The sequence below is a fragment of the Nerophis ophidion genome, linkage group LG04 (assembly GCF_033978795.1).
Source record: "Nerophis ophidion isolate RoL-2023_Sa linkage group LG04, RoL_Noph_v1.0, whole genome shotgun sequence".
Classification (NCBI taxonomy): domain Eukaryota; kingdom Metazoa; phylum Chordata; class Actinopteri; order Syngnathiformes; family Syngnathidae; genus Nerophis; species Nerophis ophidion.
The window spans coordinates 69297785-69321839 of record NC_084614.1 but is presented as its reverse complement, the minus strand read 5'-3'; the positions used below and the strand labels follow the sequence as shown (position 1 = coordinate 69321839).

The following is a 24055-nucleotide window of genomic DNA, read 5'->3' as shown; positions in this document are numbered from 1 at the left end:
AAGTAACAGGTGCTGGCAATATAGAAATCTCACTTGCAGCCAGTTAAAATGTAGAAAAGTTTACTTAACCTTTGTGTTGGGTGTACCACACTGAGCTTGGAGAAAGGAAAGAGCAAAGAACTGTCAGAAGATTATATATACAAATATATATATATATATGTATATATATATATATATATATATATACATATATATATGTATATATATACTGTACATATATACATATGTATATATATGTGTATATGTATATATATATGTATATATATATGTACATATGTATATATATATATGTGTGTATATATATATATATACATATATATATACATATATCTATACACATATATATACATATATGTACATATACATATATGTACACATACTGTATGTGTGTATATGTATAGTGGAGTATATTCAAAAATATATATAACTACATAATGTGAGTGTGTGTGTATTATATAGTATATATATATACATACACACAGTGTATGTATAAATATATACAGTACAGTATATAATATATATGTATATCTAGTAAACAATTTATATTTGTACTATATATATATATATATATATATATTGTATTTTACATGTTAAATAGATTGCAAAAAATTGACTATTTTATGCAGTAGGAATGTTAGTATTTTTTAAATGAGTTATTACGTTACTATATTGGCAAATGTATTCAAGTTTTATTTAATACTTAAAAATATTTTCTTCCTTACATTTATGTAGAATACATTTAAATGCATATATTGTGCTTTTGCCATTATTATTCATGGATGCAAATTCTAATTACCTTCAAGTATTAATGAATATTCTCCTGTTACGTCAAGCACACAAATTAAGCGGTTGAGGTCGCCATGTCACCAGTTTATTGATAAAAGTACACATTAGGAACAGATAATGAAGACAACCAATCCCCTTTGGTGAGCAAAGACCATACCAATGACACACAACTCATAGCGCAAAAAAAAAAGAATTCAAAACAAAAAGCTGGTTTTTATTGTAGTCATCCTCACACTCACACTAACACTCACAAAGCTATAAATCAAAAGCTAAATGGTTTGAAATGGAAACAACAAAATCAGTAGAAATGTCACCTTCGTATTTTAACACTGACAACTGTGTTGCGACTAATGGGGTCTGACAAGAAGAAAGGTTGTTGGGTGCAAAATTGTGGTGAAGAAAGTCAAATTCAACAAGGTCAAATAAAATAAAATAAACCTCATCAAATGCTTAAGACTAATAATCGTCTCCCATTCTTGCTCAAATCTTTAGCCTGTTTTCACGTCAGTACAGCAGGCCTGTCGGGATTGAAGGGGGGGATGGGGGGTCCCTGCATTAAAGTGCAGACGGGGGCAGGGGGCTTTCCACCCTTCCTCCCGTGTGAGTGTTAGCTTATTAATTGGGCACGCTCATGATTCTAGTCACATGGTCCAAAGTGGCTCAGTAATACTTTACTTTAACATGCAAACAACGACATCATCGCATTGAAAGAGGCCTCGCCGCCACAGGTCACACTGTGAGCAACGTCCGACAGAACACTTAAAACGTTGCCAATCGTCGACGTGGCGTAACTAAAGACTTCAGCGTAACAAATAGGATATTATAGCTGCAGCTGCAAAAACTAGGCTTACTTCTTTTTTTTTCCCAGTTGAGCTAATGCTTTTATTAAAAGGAGCAAATTTAATACGAGCCCAACTTTTTGCCATGAAAATAAATAGGCGCAAACTTGACTTTTTATTGTTGCAACTAATTATTTTATAAGCTGATCAATTTCAATTTACAAATTTTCCTGGACTGCTCCAACCTAAATATATTGTTTTTGAGAATACATTTTTTTACCCAAGAAATGTGCTTACTTCATGACTAACAAAAACAGAAAACTCAAGTGACTTAATTATAATTACACATTTTTTTAACCTTAGCTAGTGTAAATGTGTTATGCTAACAATGTATTTCAACTGTTAGCACGTAGTTGTTTATTGACAAGTTGCATGTGAGTGATGGCATGCTAATGCTCTTTTTTGTCACTTGTCGATGTTGGGTTACTAAAAATGATTATCGCTGTTGCTCAACAAACATTTAAGTGTTGGGAGCAGCTTAAGTTAGGCATTTCAGATTCTCTATTTAAGCGCAAATAGCATACTTGTAACATTCTGACGGGAAAATAAATAATCGCAATCTACTGAATACATTTTTAGGCATTCAATTGTTGGCAGAATTTAAGATCATTAATAATCTGACCGGCCGAATTTTCCGCCGAGATAAAAACAAAACAAAAATTTTAAAATGTTTGAACATACATTTTACCCAAGAAGAAGAATGTGCTCATTTCAAGACAATTTAATCCAGAACAAAATACAATTTAAGTGGCTAAATCGCAACAAGCGACTTACAATTTCTAATCATCCCTAAAATACGTTAGCACACCCATTTTTATTAGCGTGACACATCAGTGTTGGCATGCTAACGCGCTGCTTAACGGTAAAACAGCTCAATTTGATGGCGGTGTCGACAATACTGCACGAGAGATGAGAAAGTTTAATGTTTTAACTCATCTCAGACAAATATTCCATGGGTGAAAAAACAAACAAAAACAAAAAAATCGCTTAACAAATCGGAAAAAATAGTTAGCTTGAGTTACATTACCTTTAACACGAAAAAACCAAAAAAAAGAATGTAAATTGCAGAATGTTTCTTTCTACATCAAGTAGTCACCATGCGGATTAATGCTACATAATTCAATCGCAGACGGAATACAAGAGTTTGCGATAAAATCTTCCGATGGGGGAGTGACTTGTTGTTCACAGTGTGAGCGCATCAAAACACGCAGAGATCCTGACAAAAGTGGGCGCCTCAGAGCCGCAACCGCGTTTATTCCACCCGGCAATCACTTTACAACCGTAAAGTAGTCATGAGTTACGGCTCTGATGCCACCTTGGGATGGTTTAACTTCACGTTTTCACCGGAACGAGCGTGGCGAGGCCCCGGCGGAACGCCAAGCGCTGGCCCCTCCGTCCATTGCACAACAACAACAAAAAAAAGGCATCGTCATCACTTTCGGCATTCAATCAAAACAAAAATAACAAAAAAAACAACCTTGGCACTGACAAAAAATAACGGGTCCGAAAAAAAAAAAAAGCGACTTTTTAATATTTCTTTCGAGAGTACATTCGTCTTCCTTCCACTAGAGGGAGCATGTGATAACACAGTAGGTGCATGTGAGGGCTTCGGAGAGGACAGTCTGCTCGACTAAAGCCACGACTATCAGGGCGCTAGAGAGAAGAAAGAAAAAAAAAGATGGGCGAGCGACAATAGGAGAAAACATTCCCGCCCTTTTTGTGGCTAAAGCCTTCCTTTCGGAGCCGCTCCTCAGTAGTCCGCTAAGAAACTCTTGGCACTTGTTTGGAAATGATAAAAGCCTTCAGTTTCTGCCGTGTTCGCTACGCCGCGCTCTCCGTCCTCAGCGCTCCGATCACGCTCTGGATGTTTTCTTCGGGAACCTGCCAAAGAAACACACAAAAAAAACTTTTCTTAAAATGTTTTTTTTTTAAGATATAATATCCGTGGGGGAAAAAAAAGCCAGCTCACCAGAGCGTGGTCGAACTTGAAAGTACTAATGTAGTAAGCCGGGATGTCGGCGGTGGCCAGGGGTTCTGATATCTGAGCCACGATGCCGCATTCGTCTGGAGAAAAGGCAAAATATTTAAGAAACGCCGCAGGGAAAGGAGACGAAACATACAAAAACTCACCGAATCCTAAAGGTTGTCCCCCGATACGAACCATTTTCCAAAGCTCGCCAGAAGCGCTGGTGAAGAGGACGTTGTTTGGAAACCTGGAAGGAAGACAAGCAAATGCTCACGTCTCGTTGGAAACTGACACTTAAAGGCCTACTGAAATGAGATTTTCTTATTCAAACGGGGATAGCAGGTCCATTCTATGTGTCATACTTGATCATTTCGCGATATTGCCATATTTTTGCTGAAAGGATTTAGTAGAGAACATCCACGATAAAGTTTGCAACTGTCGGTGTTAAGAGAAAAGCCTTGCATTTACCGGAAGTCGCAGACGATGACGTCACAAGGGTGAGGGCTCCTCACGTCCTCACATTGTTTATAATGGGAGCCTCCAGCAGCAAGAGCTATTCGGACCGAGAAAACGACAATTTCCCCAATAATTTGAGCGACAATAAAAGATTTGTGGATGAGGATATTGATAGCGAAGGACTAAAAAAAAAAAAAAAAAAAAAAAAAAAAAAAAAAATTGCATTGGGACGGATTCAGATGTTTTTAGACACATTTACTAGGATAATTCTGGGAAATCCCTTATCTTTCTATTGTGTTGCTAGTGTTTTAGTGAGTTTAACAGTACCTGATAGTCGGAGGGGTGTGTCCACGGGTGTCTTGACGCCAGTGTCTCAGGGAAGTCATAGCAGATACAAGGACGGCGCAAGCTCAGCTGATCTCCGGTAAGAGACGACTTTTTAGCACAATTTTCTCACCGAAAGCTGCCGGTTGACATTCGGTCGGGATCCATGTTCGCTTGACCGCTCTGATCCATAGTAAAGTTTCACCTCCGAGAATTTTAAACAAGGAATCACCGTGTGTTTGTGTGGCTAAAGGCTAAAGCTTCCCAACTCCATCTTTCTACTTTGACTTCTCCAATATTAATTGAACAAATTGCAAAAGATTCAGCAACACGAATGTCCAGAATACTGTTTAATTGTGCGATGAAAAGAGACGACTTAGTCGCAAATGGTGCTGCGCTAATATGTCCCCTGTAACCCGTGACGTCATGCGCACGCGTCATTCCGCGACGTTTTCAACAAGAAACTCCCGGGAAATTTAAAATTGCAATTTAGTAAACTAAACTGGCCGTATTGGCATGTGTTGCAATGTTAATATTTCATCATTGATATATAAACTATCAGACTGGTAGTAGTGGGTTTCAGTAGGCCTTTAACACTACTTTCTACTTTTACATCAGTCAATGTTTACTGATACAGCCCCAAATCACCAGTGTCTCAAAGGGCTGCACAACCACAACCACATTCTCAGCTCAGATCTCACATCTGGGCAAAAAATACTCAACCCAGTTGGATGACAATAACAAACCTTGGAGGACCGCAGATGTGGGGGGTCTAGCATAATACTGTGAGAGTCCAGTCCATAGTGGATCTAACATAATAGTGAGAGTCCAGTCCATAGTGGATCTAACATAATATTGAGAGTCGAGTCCATAGTGGATCTAGTATAATATAGTGAGAGTCCAGTCCATAGTGGTTCTAACATAATAGTGAGAGTCCAGTCCATAGTGGATCTAACATAATAGTGAGAGTCCAGTCCATAGTGGATCTAACATAATAGTGAGAGTCCAGTACATAGTGGATTTAACATAACAGTGAGAGTCCAGTCCATAGTGGATCTAGCATAATATTGTGAGAGTCCAGTCCATAGTGGATCTAACATAATAGTGAGAGTCCAGTCCATGGTGGATCTAACATAATAGTGAGAGTCCAGTCCATAGTGGATCTAACATAATAGTGAGAGTCCAGTCCATAGTGGATCCAACATAATAGTGAGAGTCCAGTACATAGTGGATTTAACATAACAGTGAGAGTCCAGTCCATAGTGGATCTAGCATAATATTGTGAGAGTCCAGTCCATAGTGGATCTAACATAATAGTGAGAGTCCAGTCCATGGTGGATCTAACATAATAGTGAGAGTCCAGTCCATAGTGGATCTAACATAATAGTGAGAGTCCAGTCCATAGTGGATCTAACATAATAGTGAGAGTCCAGTCCATAGTGGATCTAACATAATAGTGAGAGTCCAGTCCATAGTGGATCTAACATAATAGTGAGAGTCCAGTCCATAGTGGATCTAACATAATAGTGAGAGTCCAGTCCATAGTGGATTTAACATAACAGTGAGAGTCCAGTCCATAGTGGATCTAGCATAATATTGTGAGAGTCCAGTCCATAGTGGATCTAACATAATAGTGAGAGTCCAGTCCATAGTGGATCTAGCATAATATTGTGAGAGTCCAGTCCATAGTGGATCTAACATAATAGTGAGAGTCCAGTCCATAGTGGATCTAACATAATAGTGATAGTCCAGTCCATAGTGGATCTAACATAATATTGAGAGTCGAGTCCATAGTGGATCTAGTATAATATAGTGAGAGTCCAGTCCATAGTGGTTCTAACATAATAGTGAGAGTCCAGTCCATAGTGGATCTAACATAATAGTGAGAGTCCAGTCCATAGTGGATCTAACATAATAGTGAGAGTCCAGTCCATAGTGGATCTAACATAATAGTGAGAGTCCAGTCCATAGTGGATTTAACATAACAGTGAGAGTCCAGTCCATAGTGGATCTAGCATAATATTGTGAGAGTCCAGTCCATAGTGGATCTAACATAATAGTGAGAGTCCAGTCCATGGTGGATCTAACATAATAGTGAGAGTCCAGTCCATGGTGGATCTAACATAATAGTGAGAGTCCAGTCCATAGTGGATCTAACATAATAGTGAGAGTCCAGTCCATAGTGGATCTAACATAATAGTGAGAGTCCAGTCCATAGTGGATCTAACATAATAGTGAGAGTCCAGTCCATAGAGGATCTAACAGAATAGTGAGAGTCCAGTCCATAGAGGATCTAACATAATAGTGAGAGTCCAGTCCATAGTGGATCCAACATAATAGTGATAGTCCAGTCCATATTTGATCTAACATAATATTGAGAGTCGAGTCCATAGTGGATCTAGTATAATATAGTGAGAGTCCAGTCCATAGTGGTTCTAACATAATAGTGAGAGTCCAGTCCATAGTGGATCTAACATGATAGTGAGAGTCCAGTCCATAGAGGATCTAACATAATAGTGAGAGTCCAGTCCATAGTGGATCCAACATAATAGTGATAGTCCAGTCCATAGAGGATCTAACATAATATTGAGAGTCGAGTCCATAGTGGATCTAGTATAATATAGTGAGAGTCCAGTCCATAGTGGTTCTAACATAATAGTGAGAGTCCAGTCCATAGTGGATCTAACATGATAGTGAGAGTCCAGTCCATAGTGGATCTAACATAATAGTGAGAGTCCAGTCCATAGTGGATTTAACATAACAGTGAGAGTCCAGTCCATAGTGGATCTAGCATAATATTGTGAGAGTCCAGTCCATAGTGGATCCAACATAATAGTGAGAGTCCAGTCCATGGTGGATCTAACATAATAGTGAGAGTCCAGTCCATAGTGGATCTAACATAATAGTGAGAGTCCAGTCCATAGTGGATCCAACATAATAGTGAGAGTCCAGTCCATAGTGGATCTAACATAATAGTGAGAGTCCAGTCCATAGAGGATCTAACATAATAGTGAGAGTCCAGTCCATAGTGGATCTAACATAATATTGAGAGTCCAGTCCATAGTGGATCTAACATAATATTGAGAGTCGAGTCCATAGTGGATCTAGTATAATATAGTGAGAGTCCAGTCCATATATTATATACATATATGTATTCTCAGATCTCACATCTGGCCAAGGAAAAACTCAATCCAGTTGGATGACAATAAGAAACTTTGGATTACCGCAGATGTGGGGGGTCTAGCATAATACTGTGAGAGTCCAGTCCATAGTGGATCTAACATAATAGTGAGAGTCCAGTCCATAGTGGATCTAACATAATAGTGAGAGTCCAGTCCATAGTGGATCTAGCATAATATTGTGAGAGTCCAGTCCATAGTGGATCCAACATAATAGTGAGAGTCCAGTGCATAGTGGATCTAACATAATAGTGAGAGTAGAGTCCATAGTGGATCTAGTATAATATAGTGAGAGTCCAGTCCATAGTGGATCCAACATAATAGTGAGAGTCCAGTCCATAGTGGATCTAACATAATAGTGAGAGTCCAGTCCATAGTGGATCTAGCATAATATTGTGAGAGTCCAGTCCATAGTGGATCCAACATAATAGTGAGAGTCCAGTGCATAGTGGATCTAACATAATAGTGAGAGTAGAGTCCATAGTGGATCTAGTATAATATAGTGAGAGTCCAGTCCATAGTGGATCCAACATAATAGTGAGAGTCCAGTCCATAGTGGATCTAACATAATAGTGAGAGTCCAGTCCATAGTGGATCTAGCATAATATTGTGAGAGTCCAGTCCATAGTGGATCTAACATAATAGTGAGAGTCCAGTGCATAGTGGATCTAACATAATAGTGAGAGTAGAGTCCATAGTGGATCTAGTATAATATAGTGAGAGTCCAGTCCATAGTGGTTCTAACATAATAGTGAGAGTCCAGTCCATAGTGGATCTAACATAATAGTGAGAGTCCAGTCCATAGTGGATCTAACATAATAGTGAGAGTCCAGTCCATAGTGGATCTAGCATAATATTGTGAGAGTCTAGTCCATAGTGGATCCAACATAATAGTGAGAGTCCAGTGCATAGTGGATCTAACATAATAGTGAGAGTAGAGTCCATAGTGGATCTAGTATAATATAGTGAGAGTCCAGTCCATAGTGGATCTAACATAATAGTGAGAGTCCAGTCCATAGTGGATCTAGCATAATATTGTGAGAGTCCAGTCCATAGTGGATCTAACATAATAGTGAGAGTCCAGTCCATAGTGGATCTAGCATAATATTGTGAGAGTCCAGTCCATAGTGGATCCAACATAATAGTGAGAGTCCAGTGCATAGTGGATCTAACATAATAGTGAGAGTAGAGTCCATAGTGGATCTAGTATAATATAGTGAGAGTCCAGTCCATGGTGGATCTAACATAATAGTGAGTGTCCAGTCCATAGAGGATCTAACATAATAGTGAGAGTCCAGTCCATATATTATATACATAATATAACAGAATAATATACTGTACATATATTCTACATTTAAGTGCAGTCAAGAAGGAATTGCATTAGTAACACAGTGTTATTTTAGACCACGGTGTCATTTAGCTGTTTCCTTTCGATGCTAACACTGTAGCGCTAACAAGCTAGCCAGGTCACCTTCCACAAGAGGACTAGCTCGATGTGTTTGTTCTTTGTTTCAATACCTAGCTAGGGATAAACAAAGTTCTGTATGTTTTATATACATCTGTATTAGGGTTGTAAGGGATACCGCTACTTGTATAGTATCGCAGTCCTAATGAATAAAAAAACGGTACTATAATCTGTTTAAAAAATGTACCGATTTCCGGGCATGACGGCGCCTCGTCACATTGTGTCATTATTGGGTTAATGAGCAGACTAGCATGTTCGGCAGCGCACAATCCCGGAGTACCTACAAACAGACACAGTGTGTAGACCAGGGGTCACCAACGCGGTGCCCGCGGGCACCAGGTAGCCCGTAAGGACCAGATGAGTCGCCCACTGGCCTGTTCTAAAAATAGCTCAAATAGCAGCACTTACCAGTGAGCTGCTTTCCATCCATCCATTTTCTACCGCTTATTCCCTTTCGGGGTCGCGGGGGGGCGTAGCTGAGCTGCTTTCATTTTTTTTTTTTTTTTTTTATTTACTAGCAAGCTGGTCTCACTTTGCTTGACCTTTTTAATTCTAAGAGAGACAAAATTCAAAATAGAATTTAAAAATCCAAGAAAATATTTTAAAGACTTGGTCTTCACTTGTTTAAATAAATTCATTTATTTTTTTACTTTGCTTCTTATAACTTTCAGAAAGACCATTTTAGAGAAAAAAATACAACCTTAAAAATGATTTTTAGATTTTGAATACATTTACCTTTTAAATTCCTTCCTCTTCTTTCCTGACAATTTAAATCAATGTTCAAGTAAATGTATTTGTTTTATTGTAAAGAATAATAAATACATTTTAATTGAATTCTTAATTTTAGCTTCTGTTTTTTCGACAAATAATATTTGTGAAATATTTATTCAAACTTATGATTAAAATAAAATAAAAAGTATTCTGGCAAATCTAGAAAATCTGTAGAATCAAATTTAAATCTTATTTCAAAGTCTTTTGAATTTATTTTACAATTTTTGTTCTGGAAAATCTAGAACAAATAATGATTTGTCTTTGTTAGAAATATAACTTTGTCCAATTTGTTATATATTCTAACAAAGTGCAGAGTGTATTTAAACCTATTTAAAACATGTCATCAAAATCCTAAAATTAAACTTAATCAGGAAAAATTACTAATGATGTTCCATAAATAATTTTTTAAATGTTTTCAAAAATATTCGAATTAGCTTTTTTTTCGGTTGAATTTTGAATTTTAAAAGAGTCGAAATTTAAGATAAACTATGTTTCAAAATTAAATGTACATTGTTTTCCTGTTTTCTCCTCTTTTAAAACCGTTCAATTAAGTATTTTTTTTTCATCATTTATTCTCTACAAAAATACCTTCCGTAAAAGGAAACAAAATGTACGACGGAATGACAAACAGAAATACCCATTTTTTTTTATATATATAGATTTATTTATTAAAGTCAAATTGAGTAAATTCGCTATTTCTGGCAATTTATTTAAGTGTGTATCAAACTGGTAGCCCTTCGCATTAATCAGTACCCGAGAAGTAGCTCTTTTTTTCAAAAAGGTTGGTGACCCCTGGTGTAGACAGAAAAGGGAGAACAAACGCATTTTGGCTTAAAAACTAACAATAAAGGTGAATTTATAACACTAAAACGCCCTCAGGAAGAGGTGCTTTAAGACTTGGTTAGTAAGTGTTTTAGCTTCTTCTAAATCACTAATCCTCGCCTCCATGGTGACAAAGTAACTTTCTTACAAGTATCATCCCTGCAGGACGAGGAATAGCTAAACATGCTTCACTACACACCCTAGCTCACCGGCGTCACAATATAAACACACACCATGGGTGGATCCACACCTGACATCCACTGTAATGATACAGTAGCGTATCTGGTTGATACTACTATGATTACATCAATATTTTTTAGCATTACAAAATCTTTCGTTTAAAAAAAAAAAATTATATAATGTTTATAAACTCAGGAAATGTCCCTGGACACATGAGGACTTTTAATATGACCAATGTATGATCCTGTAACTACTTGGTATCGGATTGATACCCAAATTGGTGGTATCATCCAAAACTAATGTAAAGTATCAAACAACAGAATAATAAGTGATTATTACATTTTAACAGAAGTGTAGATAAAATATGTTGAAACTGAAAATAAGCAGATATTAACAGCAAATGAACAAGTAGATTAATAATTCATTTTTACAGCTTGTCCCTCATCATGTTGACAAACTAATAGACAATATGTTACTGCATATGTCAGCAGACTAAATTAGCAGCCTTTGTTTGTTTACTTACTACTCAAAGACAAGCTGTCTTGTATGTTCACTATTTTATTTAAGGACAAAATTGTTTTTTGATTGCAATAAGAAACATGTTTAATGTACCCGAAGAATTTTTTTTTTCAAATTAAGTAATGCCATTTTTCGTGGTCCCATTTATGTAGAAAAATATCAAAAGGTATCGAAATACATTTTGGTACCGTACCAAAATATTGGAATCAAGACAACCCTAATCGGTATATATTTTCACATATTTTAAATACTATTTCTCACTACATTTTTCTATCGACAATGATTTAAACTTCTATTCTTTAATAATTGCATACTTGTCTGGGTTGTCGTACATACATTGTTGTACATCAGGAATTGGAACTGTTGGGTTAACTATATTAATTTGAATTTTTGTACATATGTCTCCTATTATCCTTCCAGAACTCTTCATCTTTTTATTTTCTTGGCAATTTTGGTAGTACTTTTTTTTTTATTAGATGTCTTTGCCTGGACTCTTAAGTCTGCTTAATAAACTGCTGACAGTTGCGTTCTTCTCATTTCTAAAGTGGAACGCTGCCACTGGGGTTGATTTTCAAGCTCCACAACATTAATAACATCCTGTGATTGGATCCTGTCTGTTTTCTCAAGTAATGTTTTAGAAGCAGACTGAAACATGATGCAGCCATCATCAATTACAGATCTAATTAAAGTGAAGTATATTGCTTGCAGTGCCAGTCTGTCTCCCCAATCTTTACTTCTTAAAGCCATCATTATATTTAACACCTTTTTACTTTTCTCCACAAATGTACTTATTTGGATGGACCAGTCAATATATTTATCAAACTGTATTCTTAAATATTAAAAAGGAGACATACAGTATGTAATAAATTCATGTGATGTCATTAAATGGCCCAGATATGTCAAAAGGCATGCATAAATCATGTTCTTTTCAAGTACCTTTAAAACTGATAACAGATTAGCCGAGTTATGCTCATTTCAAAATTGTATTTACAGCAACGAAATATTATTGTTGTAATTTCGATGCCCCACCCTCCACCGTTTGACCAATTAAAAAGTCTGTGAGTGTGTCACATCCACTGGTAAAGTTACTAAACATGTCACACCTTGCTAAATCTGAAAGGCGTTGTTACGATTCTCAACTTATTCATGAAGAAGCCAGGAACAAAATGAAGATTTGTATCGGAGATGCCTTTGAAAGATGGAGACGATTGAAGGCGGAGAAGATTTTTTCATCTGACGCCAAACTTGCAAATGTTCTCCTTGAGAAGTAAGTCAGGCATTTACGTTTTCTTATTATTTATAATAAATGGAAATGGACATTTTGTATGTAAACTATATTGTCCAATACAGTCTATAATAATGTCGATCAAAGCTAGTATGTTCGTGCAACGAATGCTTAGTGTGATTGTGAATGACACATCGACATATAGGCTAACGGGGGAAATACTGTATATGCCCATGTTCGAACTAGGGCTGGGCGATATATCGATATATACGATATATCACGGGTTTGTCTCTGTGCGATATAGAAAATGACTATATCGTAATATTCGTATACGTTCTCACACAGGACTTTTAGCTGCGGGCGTACACTTTAGGCTCTCCTCGCTCTTTCCTGTGTCTCCTCACAGACAAGCAGGCGCACATTCTTACATACGTCAAACTGTCACGTCATACATCACATACACGCCCTCGTTGAACAGACAATTTGTCAAGTGTGGGGGGGGAGAGCGTTGCTATAAAAAGTAGCATTACTGCTAATATGTAGCATCATTTGAAAAGTCACTCGCTAGAGAATGAAGAGAATTTCATAACTTGAATGTTTGTGCCATTGCTTAATAACTTTAATAAATACACTTTTGGTCAAATGACTTGTGATTTCCCTCTCTGCATGAAAGTTTAAAATGAGCATATATGAATGCAGTATGAAGAAGAATGTTTTAATATAGACACATAATCATCATACTGCTGTGATTACATGCATCAAGTGTTCATTCAAGGCCAAGGCAAAATATCGAAATATATATCGTATATCGCGATATGGCTTAAAAATATCGCGTTATAAAAAAGGCAATATCGCCCAGCCCTAGTTCGAACTGACAGCGCAAAATATATTTTCTACAAATAAAACCTCCGTGGACATGGGTAGTGTCAGTGCCTATTTTGTTCTCAACATTCTAATACTCTGAGGAAATGTGTTCCAACATTAGCACGGCTTTCATCATGGCAATGTGAAACATATAGAGACAGCCAAATCACATGACAAAATAATTCCTCATTCGTGTAGCTTATAGGCATACCTTGGTAAAATGTCTCCTCTTTAGTTCTGGGCGTGCATTAGGCTGCTAAGCATGCTCTACTGTTTTTCACCAGTATAACCACTGTTAGTGTTGGTTGTAGTTTGTTTTAGTCTTTGTTTTCTGATAGTACTGACAATGATTGCCATTTGTTGTGATATTGTACACAGGCATGGCGTACTTCTTCCTGAAAATAGCTGAATTTCTATGTAAAATGTGATTTGTTATTGATAAAACGCTTGTCTATATCTATTCAGCTATCATGGTCCCAGCACCTCAACCCCTAGCTGTGGAAGTTTGAAGTTTATTGGAGTAGCCCAGTCGATCGAGCTGGATTCGGCTGCGTATCTGCCAGCCTCAGTCGGGGAGAGAGGGAAGGGACTAAAGAATTTTGACCATGATTGCAGTATGGCCACGTTGGCTCCTTTATACACTTGAACCATTTCCGTTGACACCATAAAGTTTAAATTGGAGCAACCTTAGAACCTTTCTTTGCATAAAATCATGACTTTAGTTTTCACAACTGAAAATTTTAAATCTTAACTTCTCGAATATTTGAGGTTATCTCCTCTTGATATTCAAGTCACTACTCTTCTAGTCACCCGTCTACTTTTTTCTTATCACATAACCTTTGCAATATCATTGCTTAATTTTGCCAATTCCACTTCTCCAATGTCTTTCATTAAACCATCAACTAGTGTCATAAAGCTAATCTCATTCATGTCTGTCTGATTGAAATTTTAATATAATATTGTGCTTCTCCATCAAAATATTATCTCTCGCTTTTCATCCAGTTCATATGTTCTTTTACTCTGACTCCTTTTTTCATGGTTCATTCACACCATCACGGATCGTAGCAATGACAGAATTCTCCCCGCAGAACCGGCTGGCCAAAAACACAGGCAAGACCCGCCTTACGTTGTTTCTTATAGGTGTATATTGCATGGTGCCTTCCGTGGTTGGTCAGATTAAGGCACACAGGACTGATGGGTTGGTTATCTCAGGCAGTCAGTTTCTTTAACTACGGCAACTCACAAGGACAAAAGTTAATTATCATAAAAAATGTGAATAGGGAATACAGTATACCGTATTTTTCGGATTATGAGGCACATTTAAAATACTTTCATTTTGTCAATAATTAACAGTGCGCCTTATAACCCGGTGCACCTAATGTACGGCATAATTCTGGTTGTGCTTACCGACCTTGAAGCAATTTTATTTAGTACGTGGTGTAATGATTAAGTGTGACTAGTAGATGGCAGTCATACATAATAAATATGTGTAAACTACAAGATGACAAACACCAAAACTTTAAATGTTCCATTGAGAATATAGAACATTATACACAGTGCTAAAAAATCTGTCAAATTGTTTTTTAGTACGACTTCGGTAAACTATGAAGCTGCACCGCTTGATGGATTGACAGCGCATTAAACATACAAGTATTATTATGGTGCGTTTTGCCTGTAGGACTGCAAAATACATGTTTTGTTTCGCAATATTATGCAAAACCAACTTTTCTTACCTTCTGGTTCCTGCTGATGTATATTTAGGATCTGTATAAGTCCTATAAATGTGCGGGCCTCCGTCATTGTAGTCCGTGTGGACGCCGTAGTAATAAGCTGCTTCTTTTTCTTCTATCTTCTTATGTGGCATTCATCTTCCGCTGTTGCCATTTCTTATATAAAAGGTAGTGTAAAGTTCTAACATATCTGTCAGTAGACTAGCTATCAAAGCGCTAAAAACTGTAGTGGGTTTACATAATTCACCCACGGAAATTTAGTTATTAGAGGGTTCTGGTCAGACGTTTTTTCACGGGACACATTTTTGGCGTTGGTGTTGCATCATTGAGCCACGGATGACAAGATCCATCCATCCATCCATTTTGCTGCTCCGTTATTGATTTAAGTCCCGTACTATAAAGCTGCCCCCTGTCCCTGTGACAACAGTATCAGCTTCTTAGATGACCTTAACAACTACTTTGCAAGGTTTGAGGCACTTAACACCATTTCGGCGAGAAAATCCATCCCTCAACCAGGATATAGCGGATGTCTGGAAAACCCTGAGGAGAGTGAACCCCCGGAAAGCACCGGGACCTGATGACATTCCAGGCAAGGTGCTCCCTCAATGATTACCGCCCCGTTGCTCTCACCCCCATCATAATGAAGTGCTTCGAGAGGCTGGTAAAGGAATATATTGTCTCCAGACTTCCACCCACATTCGACCCATACCAGTTTGCTTATCGCCCTAACCGCTCCACAGAGGACGCCATCTCCTCTGCACTCCACCTGAGCTTAGAACATCTGGAAAGGAAAGGAAACACACGTGCCGATGTTGTTCCTGGACTTCAGCTCAGTATTCAACACAATCATCCCGCAGCACTTGGTGAGCAAACTGGCCCCCCTTGGATTCAGTACCTCCTATGCAACTGGCTGCTTGACTTCCTCACAGACAGACCCCAATCTGTGAGATTGGGCAACAACACCTCCAGTGTCATCTCCCCGAGCACCGGCTCCCCCCAGAGCTGCGTCCTGAGTCCGCAACTGTTCACGTTGATGACTCATGACTGCTGCGCCAGGTCCACTACTAACCACATTGTGACGTATGCGGACGACACGACAGTGGTGGGCCTCATCCGTGAAACATCTGGTTAAATGGTGCAGAACCAACAACCTGGTCCTGAATGTCAAAAAGACCAAGGAGATCATCGTTGACTTCAGGAAGCACCAGTCAAGCCACGCTCCATTCTACATCAACGGCACAGCGGTGGAGATGGTAAGCAACACCAAGTTCCTGGGGGTGCAGATCACTGACAATATAACCTGGTCCCTACACACCGGACCTCTTGTAAAAAGAGCTCAGCAGCGCATGCACTGTTTGCGTCTGATGAAAAGAGCACAGCTCCCTCCCCCCATTCTCAGCACATTCTACAGCGGCACTATAGAGAGCCTGCTGACCAACAGCATCTGTCTGGACTGGAGCCTGCAATGCCTCAGACTGGAAGTCTCTCCAGAGATTGGTGAGGACGGCGGAGAAGATTATTACAACTCCTCTTCCTCCTATCCAGGAGATCGCAAAAAGCCGCTGCCTGACCTGGGCTCAGAAAATCTGCTAAGACTCCTCCCACCCCCACCAGGGACTGTTTTCACTGCTGGACTCTAGAAAGAGGTTCCGCAGCCTCCGAAGCAGAACCTCAAGGTTCTGTAACAGCTTTTTCCCTCAGAACGTAAGACTCTTGAACTCATAATTAAACTATCCCATCAAATCCCCCCAAAAAGGATTAATTCGCTGGAATAAAATAGACAATATAACATACATCCATTAACGTGGACGCATGTGAAAAAGTGCAATATATTTATCTGTACAGTAAACTATTCATTTATTTATATATATTTATGTATTTTATATATATATATTTATTTATATATGCACCTTATTGCTTTTTTTATCCTGCACTACCATGAGCTTATGTAACAAAATTTCGTTCTTATCTGTGCTGTAAAGTTCAAATTTGAATGACAATAAAAAGGAAGTCCAAGTCTAAGTCTAGTCTAAGTAACGTCTGAATGTCATTAAAAACAGTTCCCTTTATCTTTTGACACTTCTTCCACTCCCATCCTTGCACGCCACACAGTTAAAGATGACGGAGAGAAGACGCTGTTGAAAGTGAGCCACGTAAATAAGACCGCCCACAAAACGCCACATCCTGAAGCGACTGTCAGAAAGCTACTTGAGAATGTTCTGTAAAAACAATCTATGCAACACTTTCACCAAAAAACCATCATTACATGTTATGTAGACCACACAATAGTGTTTTAAATTTAGAAAACAATCATAATATGACCACTTTAATGCGCCTTATAATCCGGTGCACCTTTTGTATGAAAAAAAGACCTGAATAGACCCGCTCATCAGCAATGCACCTTTTAATCCGGTGCACCCTATGGTCCAGAAAATACGGTAAGCGTGAGAAATGTCAAATGTGGCGTGAGAACGGGTTAAATTGCGTGACTCAGGCTTGGCAGCTCTAATACAGTAAAAATGTATAGTATTGCAAATTACAAGATCAGACAAAGTTTTTCCACCATTAAAAAATAACAACAAATGAGATAATTCATTTTTTACCAAGTGAGTTGCTAACCTCTGAGTGGTCTGTTCGTCCATGACTAAAGAGATGTAGCCTTCGATCAGGGAAAAGGAGAAGAAGCGGATGTGGCTGGCGTCCTCGCCAGATGCTCCCGATTCCTTCGGCCTGAAAATGAGCGAAAATAGCTGATTAACAACTGAAGTGATTTTAACAGACAACTTAGGCACCCAAGGTGAGCGGAGTCTCACCCAGCAGAGTAGAACATGACGTCCATGAGGAGGGTGGCGACTGAGGGAAGTGTGTCCGGGTCTAAGCTGGTCACACAGAACATGTTGCTGGGGCTGGACAGCGGGTGAATAATAGGACGGGGGACTGCAAACGGGGTAAAAAAATAAATAAGAGCTGACAGAACTCTGCGAAGACTTTGCAGTGGAGTTTGGATTGGACCTACCGAGTTTTGGCTTCACGAAGCCATTTGTCACTCCCAGATCGTGTGCGGCGACTGTCTCTCCATTGATCACCCGCAGTAAAGTGAATTCGGAAGACAGAGTGTGCATGACCATCGGCAGGTCTCGCTCACGGACCTAAGGACAAACCAACCAAATGAGGTGAAGCCAAGAAGTTTAAAGCTAATACCGACAACATTGGCACTTATTTCATAGTTCTGGACCTAAAAATTATGTCTACGGGTCAAATTCTCCCTAAATAAGACATAGTAGTGATTTTAGGCTGGTTTTCAGACAAGTTTTAGCACATTTTGACACGTCCACTTTTAGCTGCAAAACGCTGCGGCAGGTCTGCATCAGCTTGCTGACGTCACCTACAGAAGACTGGAGGAAATTTCACATTGCGTAGTATCTTTATTGCCTGTCGATTCACTTGGTCGCTGCATTGAACAGATTAGCGTGCGGATGCCTGAAAACACTTAATTGTGAGTATAACAACAAAGTATTTTATCAACAGCATTTGATTAATTTTAATTAATTGTGATTGTATTTTCTGATTTTAATTAAAATAGTTTCCTTCTTTTAATTTTCTGTATAGCATTTTGAATTGAATTGAAAATACATGTATCTGAGAATAGGCTGACTGGCAACACTAAATTGGCCCTAGTGTGTGAATGTAGCGAGTTGTCCAGGGTGTACCCCACCTTTAGCCCGAACGCAGCTGGGATAGGCTTCAACAACCCCCACGACCCCGAAAGGTACAAGCGGTAGATCATGGCTGGATGGCATTTTGAATTGCTTTGTGTAAAAAGTTCCTTGCTTTATCCCAAATCAATGAATTTAAAAAGGAATTAATTGATTTACGTGGACCCCGACTTAAACAAGTTGAAAAACGTATTCGGGTGTTACCATTTAGTGGTCAATTGTACGGAATATGTACTGTACTGTGCAATCTACTAATAAAAGTTTTAAACAATCAATCAATGATGAAATATGTCTGCCAGATGCATTGTTGCAGGTTGTAGCAATACAACTAAAGAAGGGGTCAACCTGCATATATTTCCAAATGATGGCAATTGTTAGCAAGAGGAGTAATTTACTGCCATCTTTTTAATGATTCTGACTTGAAAAGAAAACAGGGTTTGGGCGGGAAAAATGGGAACGACTAAAGCCAAATGCAATCCTGAAAATCAGAAGCCCCCTTCAAAGGGAGTCAGACTGAGTCAGAACTTGTGGAAAAACTGAGAAAAATTGCAGACTCTGTGATCAAAAACAAGAAAAAAAAGAAGGTAAGCTGCTAGTATTCTATTTTGCATCCTCTTCTACTGATGTTTTCCTATAGACTCTTGCTGAAGGAGCATGAGAAAAGACTATGGTGTCTATGGAAGCGATTTGTCCTTCCTGGCTCATAATGTGAACCATATCAGTTTTGAACAACAAAAACATGCAATGAAGTGATTAAAAATAATAGTTTTACATGCTTTTATCCACATTGTCTAGGCGGGGAAATGGGCTCCAGTTCTGTAGATGACGTCAAATCAAGAGAGGGCGACATATCGAGTCTGGCAATAGAAAGGGGGCGTTCCAAGTACACGTATTAACACATTCAAAAACAAATGATATTTAAAATGACTGACAGATCACTTTTCAGGAGCAAATACATAGAGAGAACTTGTTAGTAAAATTGTAGTCCTTTAAAAATAGTTTGGTTTCTAATGTTTTTCTGATGATTCATTATTCAGACAGGAAACAGTCCTGGAATTCCAGCAAGCTTGTGATCCCCTTTAATGTAACAGACTAAACAGTGACACGGTCCACTCCCCCACATACAGCAAAGCAATCAAGAGACCCCCTGTGGCCACAGCGGCTTTGCTGTGAGAGGATTTCTCCCCATAGCTGTACGAGGTTCCCCATGTTGAGGTATTTATGTCCCCTCGCAAAAACACCACTCACCAGGATGAAGTCCGTCTGATACGTGGACAGCATGAATACAGAGATGTTGTGGTCGGCCAGCGGTGCGATGACCGACTTTGCTATCTTGGTAACGCCGATGGGCTGCGAGTTGGAGGCGTTGCCGCCGCCCGACACCACGTTGAGCGCCAACCACGTGGCATCGGCTACGCTGATGTGCTCCGACTCTGGCAGCTCTGCGAGGGGGAACAAGAGGAACCTGTGAAAAAATCCCTGGCACCTAGATTTAAAACTGCTCCTCTTATTTGAAATATACCTTTTCTAATGAGGTTCCAACAGTAATGTGTGTCAATAAGTTACGTTAATGATCATAACGTTTTTCTTTCTTACTTGTTTTCGCTCACTTTTAAAAGAAAAGGCCCTCACACTTTTGTTATTGAAGTTCCAGGTTTTCAAAACATGAAACGAGGGGAAAAAACACCTTCCTCAGGCTTTGCTACACATCTTAAAGGCCTACTGAAATGCGATTTTCTTATTTAAACGGGGATAGCAGGTCTTCTATGTGTCATACTTGATCATTTCGCGATATTGCCATATTTTTGCTGAAAGAATTTAGTAGAGAACATCGACGATAAAGTTCTCAACTTTTGGTGCTGATAAAAAAGCCTTGCCTGTACCGGAAGTAGCAGACATAAGATATGCATGTGACGTCACGGGTTGTGGAGCTCCTCACATCTGAACATTGTTTACAATCATGGCCACCAGCAGCGAGAGCGATTCGAACTGAGAAAGCGACGATTTCCCCATTAATTTGAGAGAGGATGAAAGATTTGTGGATGAGGAAAGTGAGAATGAAGGACTAGAAAAAAAAAAAAAAAAAAAAAGAGGGCAGTGGGAGCGATTCAGATAGGGAAGATGCTGTGAGAGGCTCCGTTGCCGCCGTAGGGGGAGGCAGGACCGCTCGGCCAGGCCCAACCGCAACAAGGGATAGAGCCATATCGCTTTGAACCCGACGCTGACGGTCAGGAGAACGCATATTGATACTGGAGTAGCACACGACATAGATCGCCTTTAGAATACAGAATGTGGCAGTGTAAAAGTTGGTCCCTGAGGCCAAAAAGGTTAAAAACCCCTGCGTTAGTGCTTAGTTCGGTCCAAAATAATGCTTACAATAATAATTATCTGCAATAAATTGTGGGACAACATATCGTCCAGCAAAATTTGTAATTGGCCCAAGTCAAACAGCACATGGCTATGCTATTTTCGCTAACATTTGTGTCCTCCCGGCCTACTTTTTAATGTTAAGTTGTTGTCTGCGATACATGACATCTACTGTATTACATAGGACAAGTGATGAATTACAGTTTATATGTAAAAAGTAAATAAAGTACCCAGTAGTGCTTTTTGGAGACAACGCACACGCACACCATGAATTGATTTACGTGGACCCCGACTTAAATTAAAAAACGTATTCGGATGTTACCATTTAGTGGTGAATTGTACGGAATATGTACTGTACTGTGCAATCTACCAATAAAAGTTTCAATCAATCAACACACACACATATGCTACTCTGGTAGCTTTTTAGTCTCATCTATACCTTTTGTTTTCGCACTCTTTTTATACCCTTGTGTGCATTATCCTTCCCATCCGTGTCTTTTCTAACAATTTCCCTTGTGGATCAATAAAGTTCGTCTAATTCCAAGTCTAAACCCAGCTCACTAGCACAAAAGCTAAGACACAGAAAACAGCAAATTCACAGTAAAACACTTTTGAAATTCCAGCATTAAGCCTAGATTTTGGACAATATTCCAAAACACAATTGTGGCTTTATTTAATTCTGGAACATTTGATAAATAGTAGCGTATGTGAGCGTTTATGATAACGGGTCTAAATGATGATGGATCAAGCTTATCCAATCCACCAGTTCATAAACAGAGGAGGTTTCCCCTTCACGTATTTTCCTTAAATCACCCGTAGAAAATACCTGCGCCGGTTACGCAACAAATTGGCTGTGGTCTCCGGGGTAACCGAGGATATTCAGGCCCAGAGAAGGCTTTCGTAACGACATGGTGGATTCACTCAATCAGCCAAACAAGCCCAGTGCCAGCTTGGACCCACAACCATAGTGACAAAGTGTGTTTAAACATTACTGGATTACACAGTGACTCCACCCCGCCAGCACGATCAATGGTTGCCGCGGTGACCGTGCAAGGAAGCTCACCTTTAAAGCCCTCCTCGTCCACGATGATGGTGTAGTCCTCTGGAGTCTCTGTCAAGCTGAAAAACTTGCACCTGAGTGGACAAAAACATGGTGTTGAGGCCGCACAAGTTGGAAGCACATTGATTACTAAACAAATCACGCACTGCTTTCAAGAAGCATATATTTGCGGAATCGGGTACAAATACTGTAAAAATAAATGTTAATGACCGTCAAAGATTGTTGGTGCGTGCCATTACACTGCAAATTATAGACAAACTTTCCTTGGTAAAAAAATAACACTATCTTAAATCTCTTAAAAGTATCAAATGAATAGGTTAGTTTTTGTGTTAATTTTTGTTAATTTATTTAAAGCTGTACATCGCTGTTTCTTTACACACCTCATACTAGGGATGGGAGCCGAATTTGGTACTTAATATCAAACGGTGGCCTATTTCGATACTGTTGTTGCACGTAACATCACGTCCGGTTGCAGACTGGACACCGGCTTTAGGCAACAATCACTCAAGCAGCGCAAAGGGCAGACTCAGCAAAACTCCCTTAAAGTAATGTTTGCAATTTTCAACACTAACAAAGCAAACATGCTTGGTAGGAAACAAACATAAAGTAAGGCTCAACTCTTCCAAAATGCTCTGGCTTGATGCCAGTTTACCCGGATTGGATTTGCCATAGACAGAAAACTTTCAACATTAGCAATTTAACATGGCGATTTCAAAACCTCAGCACCTGGTAATGAAAACTACAACTATGATGAATGTTACAATCAAACAAGTGGTGTGTAATGATTACAATACTTACAGTTTACACTAGGGGTGTGGGAAAAAAATCGATTCGAATACGAATCGAATACATTGTGCGATTCCGAATCAATTCTCATTTTTTTTTAAATCTATTTTTTTTCCATCAATTCCAACAAACCACTACACAGCAATACCATTACAATGCAATCCAATTCCAAAACCAAACATGACCCATCAACACTCAGAACTGCAATAAACAGAGTAATTGAGCAAACACAAACACGACACAGAACAAACCAAAAGTAGTGAAACAAAAATGAATGTTATCAAAAACAGTATCAATATTAGTTCTAATTTCAGCAAAGCAGTGATTATAAATTCCTTATTGACATTATCATTAGACATTTATAAAAATAAAAAAAAGAACAATAGTGTCAGTGGCTTACACTTGCATGGCATCTCATAAGCTTGACAACACACTGTGTCCAATATTTTCACAAAGATAAAATAAGTCATATTTTTGGTTCGTTTAATAGTTAAAACAAATGTACATTATTGCAATCAGTTGATAAAACATTTTCCTTTACAATTATAAAAACTTTTTACAAAAATCTACTACTTTGCTTGCATGTCAGCAGACCTGGGTAGATCCTGCTGAAATCCTACATATTGAATGAATAGAGAATCCTTTTAAATCAGGAAAAAAATCGTTTTTGAATCAAGAATCGTGTTGAATTGACAAAAAAAAAAACGATTTTAAATCGAATCGAATCGTGGGACAGACAAAGATTCGCAGCCCTAGTTTACACACTTTGTAGCATGCTACATTCAGTTTCCTAGAAAAAAACTACTTTTTAGTTAGATAGCCTATACAGTACTGCCATCTTGTTAAGTGTTGGAGTGCAACTGCATTGCAAATGGGACTCAAATGTCTAAGAAAACAGGATAATCAGCTCATTTTTAAATGTTGCATTAAAACAATATAATCAAAGTGTGTGAATGTGAGTGTAAATGTTGTCTGTCTATCTATGTTGGCCTTGCGATGA

General features: G+C 38.7%; 1 protein-coding gene across 1 annotated transcript in view; it reads right to left on the bottom strand.

The window, feature by feature from the left end:
* Positions 1-849: 849 nt before the first annotated feature.
* castor2 (cytosolic arginine sensor for mTORC1 subunit 2) overlaps positions 850-24055 on the bottom strand; it is a 34699-nt gene continuing 11493 nt past the window's right edge. The window contains exons 2-9 of the mRNA XM_061898888.1: positions 22273-22343; positions 20091-20284; positions 18143-18275; positions 17940-18063; positions 17746-17856; positions 3756-3838; positions 3595-3689; positions 850-3506 (exon numbers count right to left, since the gene is read on the bottom strand). Coding sequence (XP_061754872.1) covers positions 3447-3506; positions 3595-3689; positions 3756-3838; positions 17746-17856; positions 17940-18063; positions 18143-18275; positions 20091-20284; positions 22273-22343 — 871 coding nt within the window. The 3' untranslated portion in view covers positions 850-3446. The remainder of the gene's footprint in view (positions 3507-3594; positions 3690-3755; positions 3839-17745; positions 17857-17939; positions 18064-18142; positions 18276-20090; positions 20285-22272; positions 22344-24055) is intronic.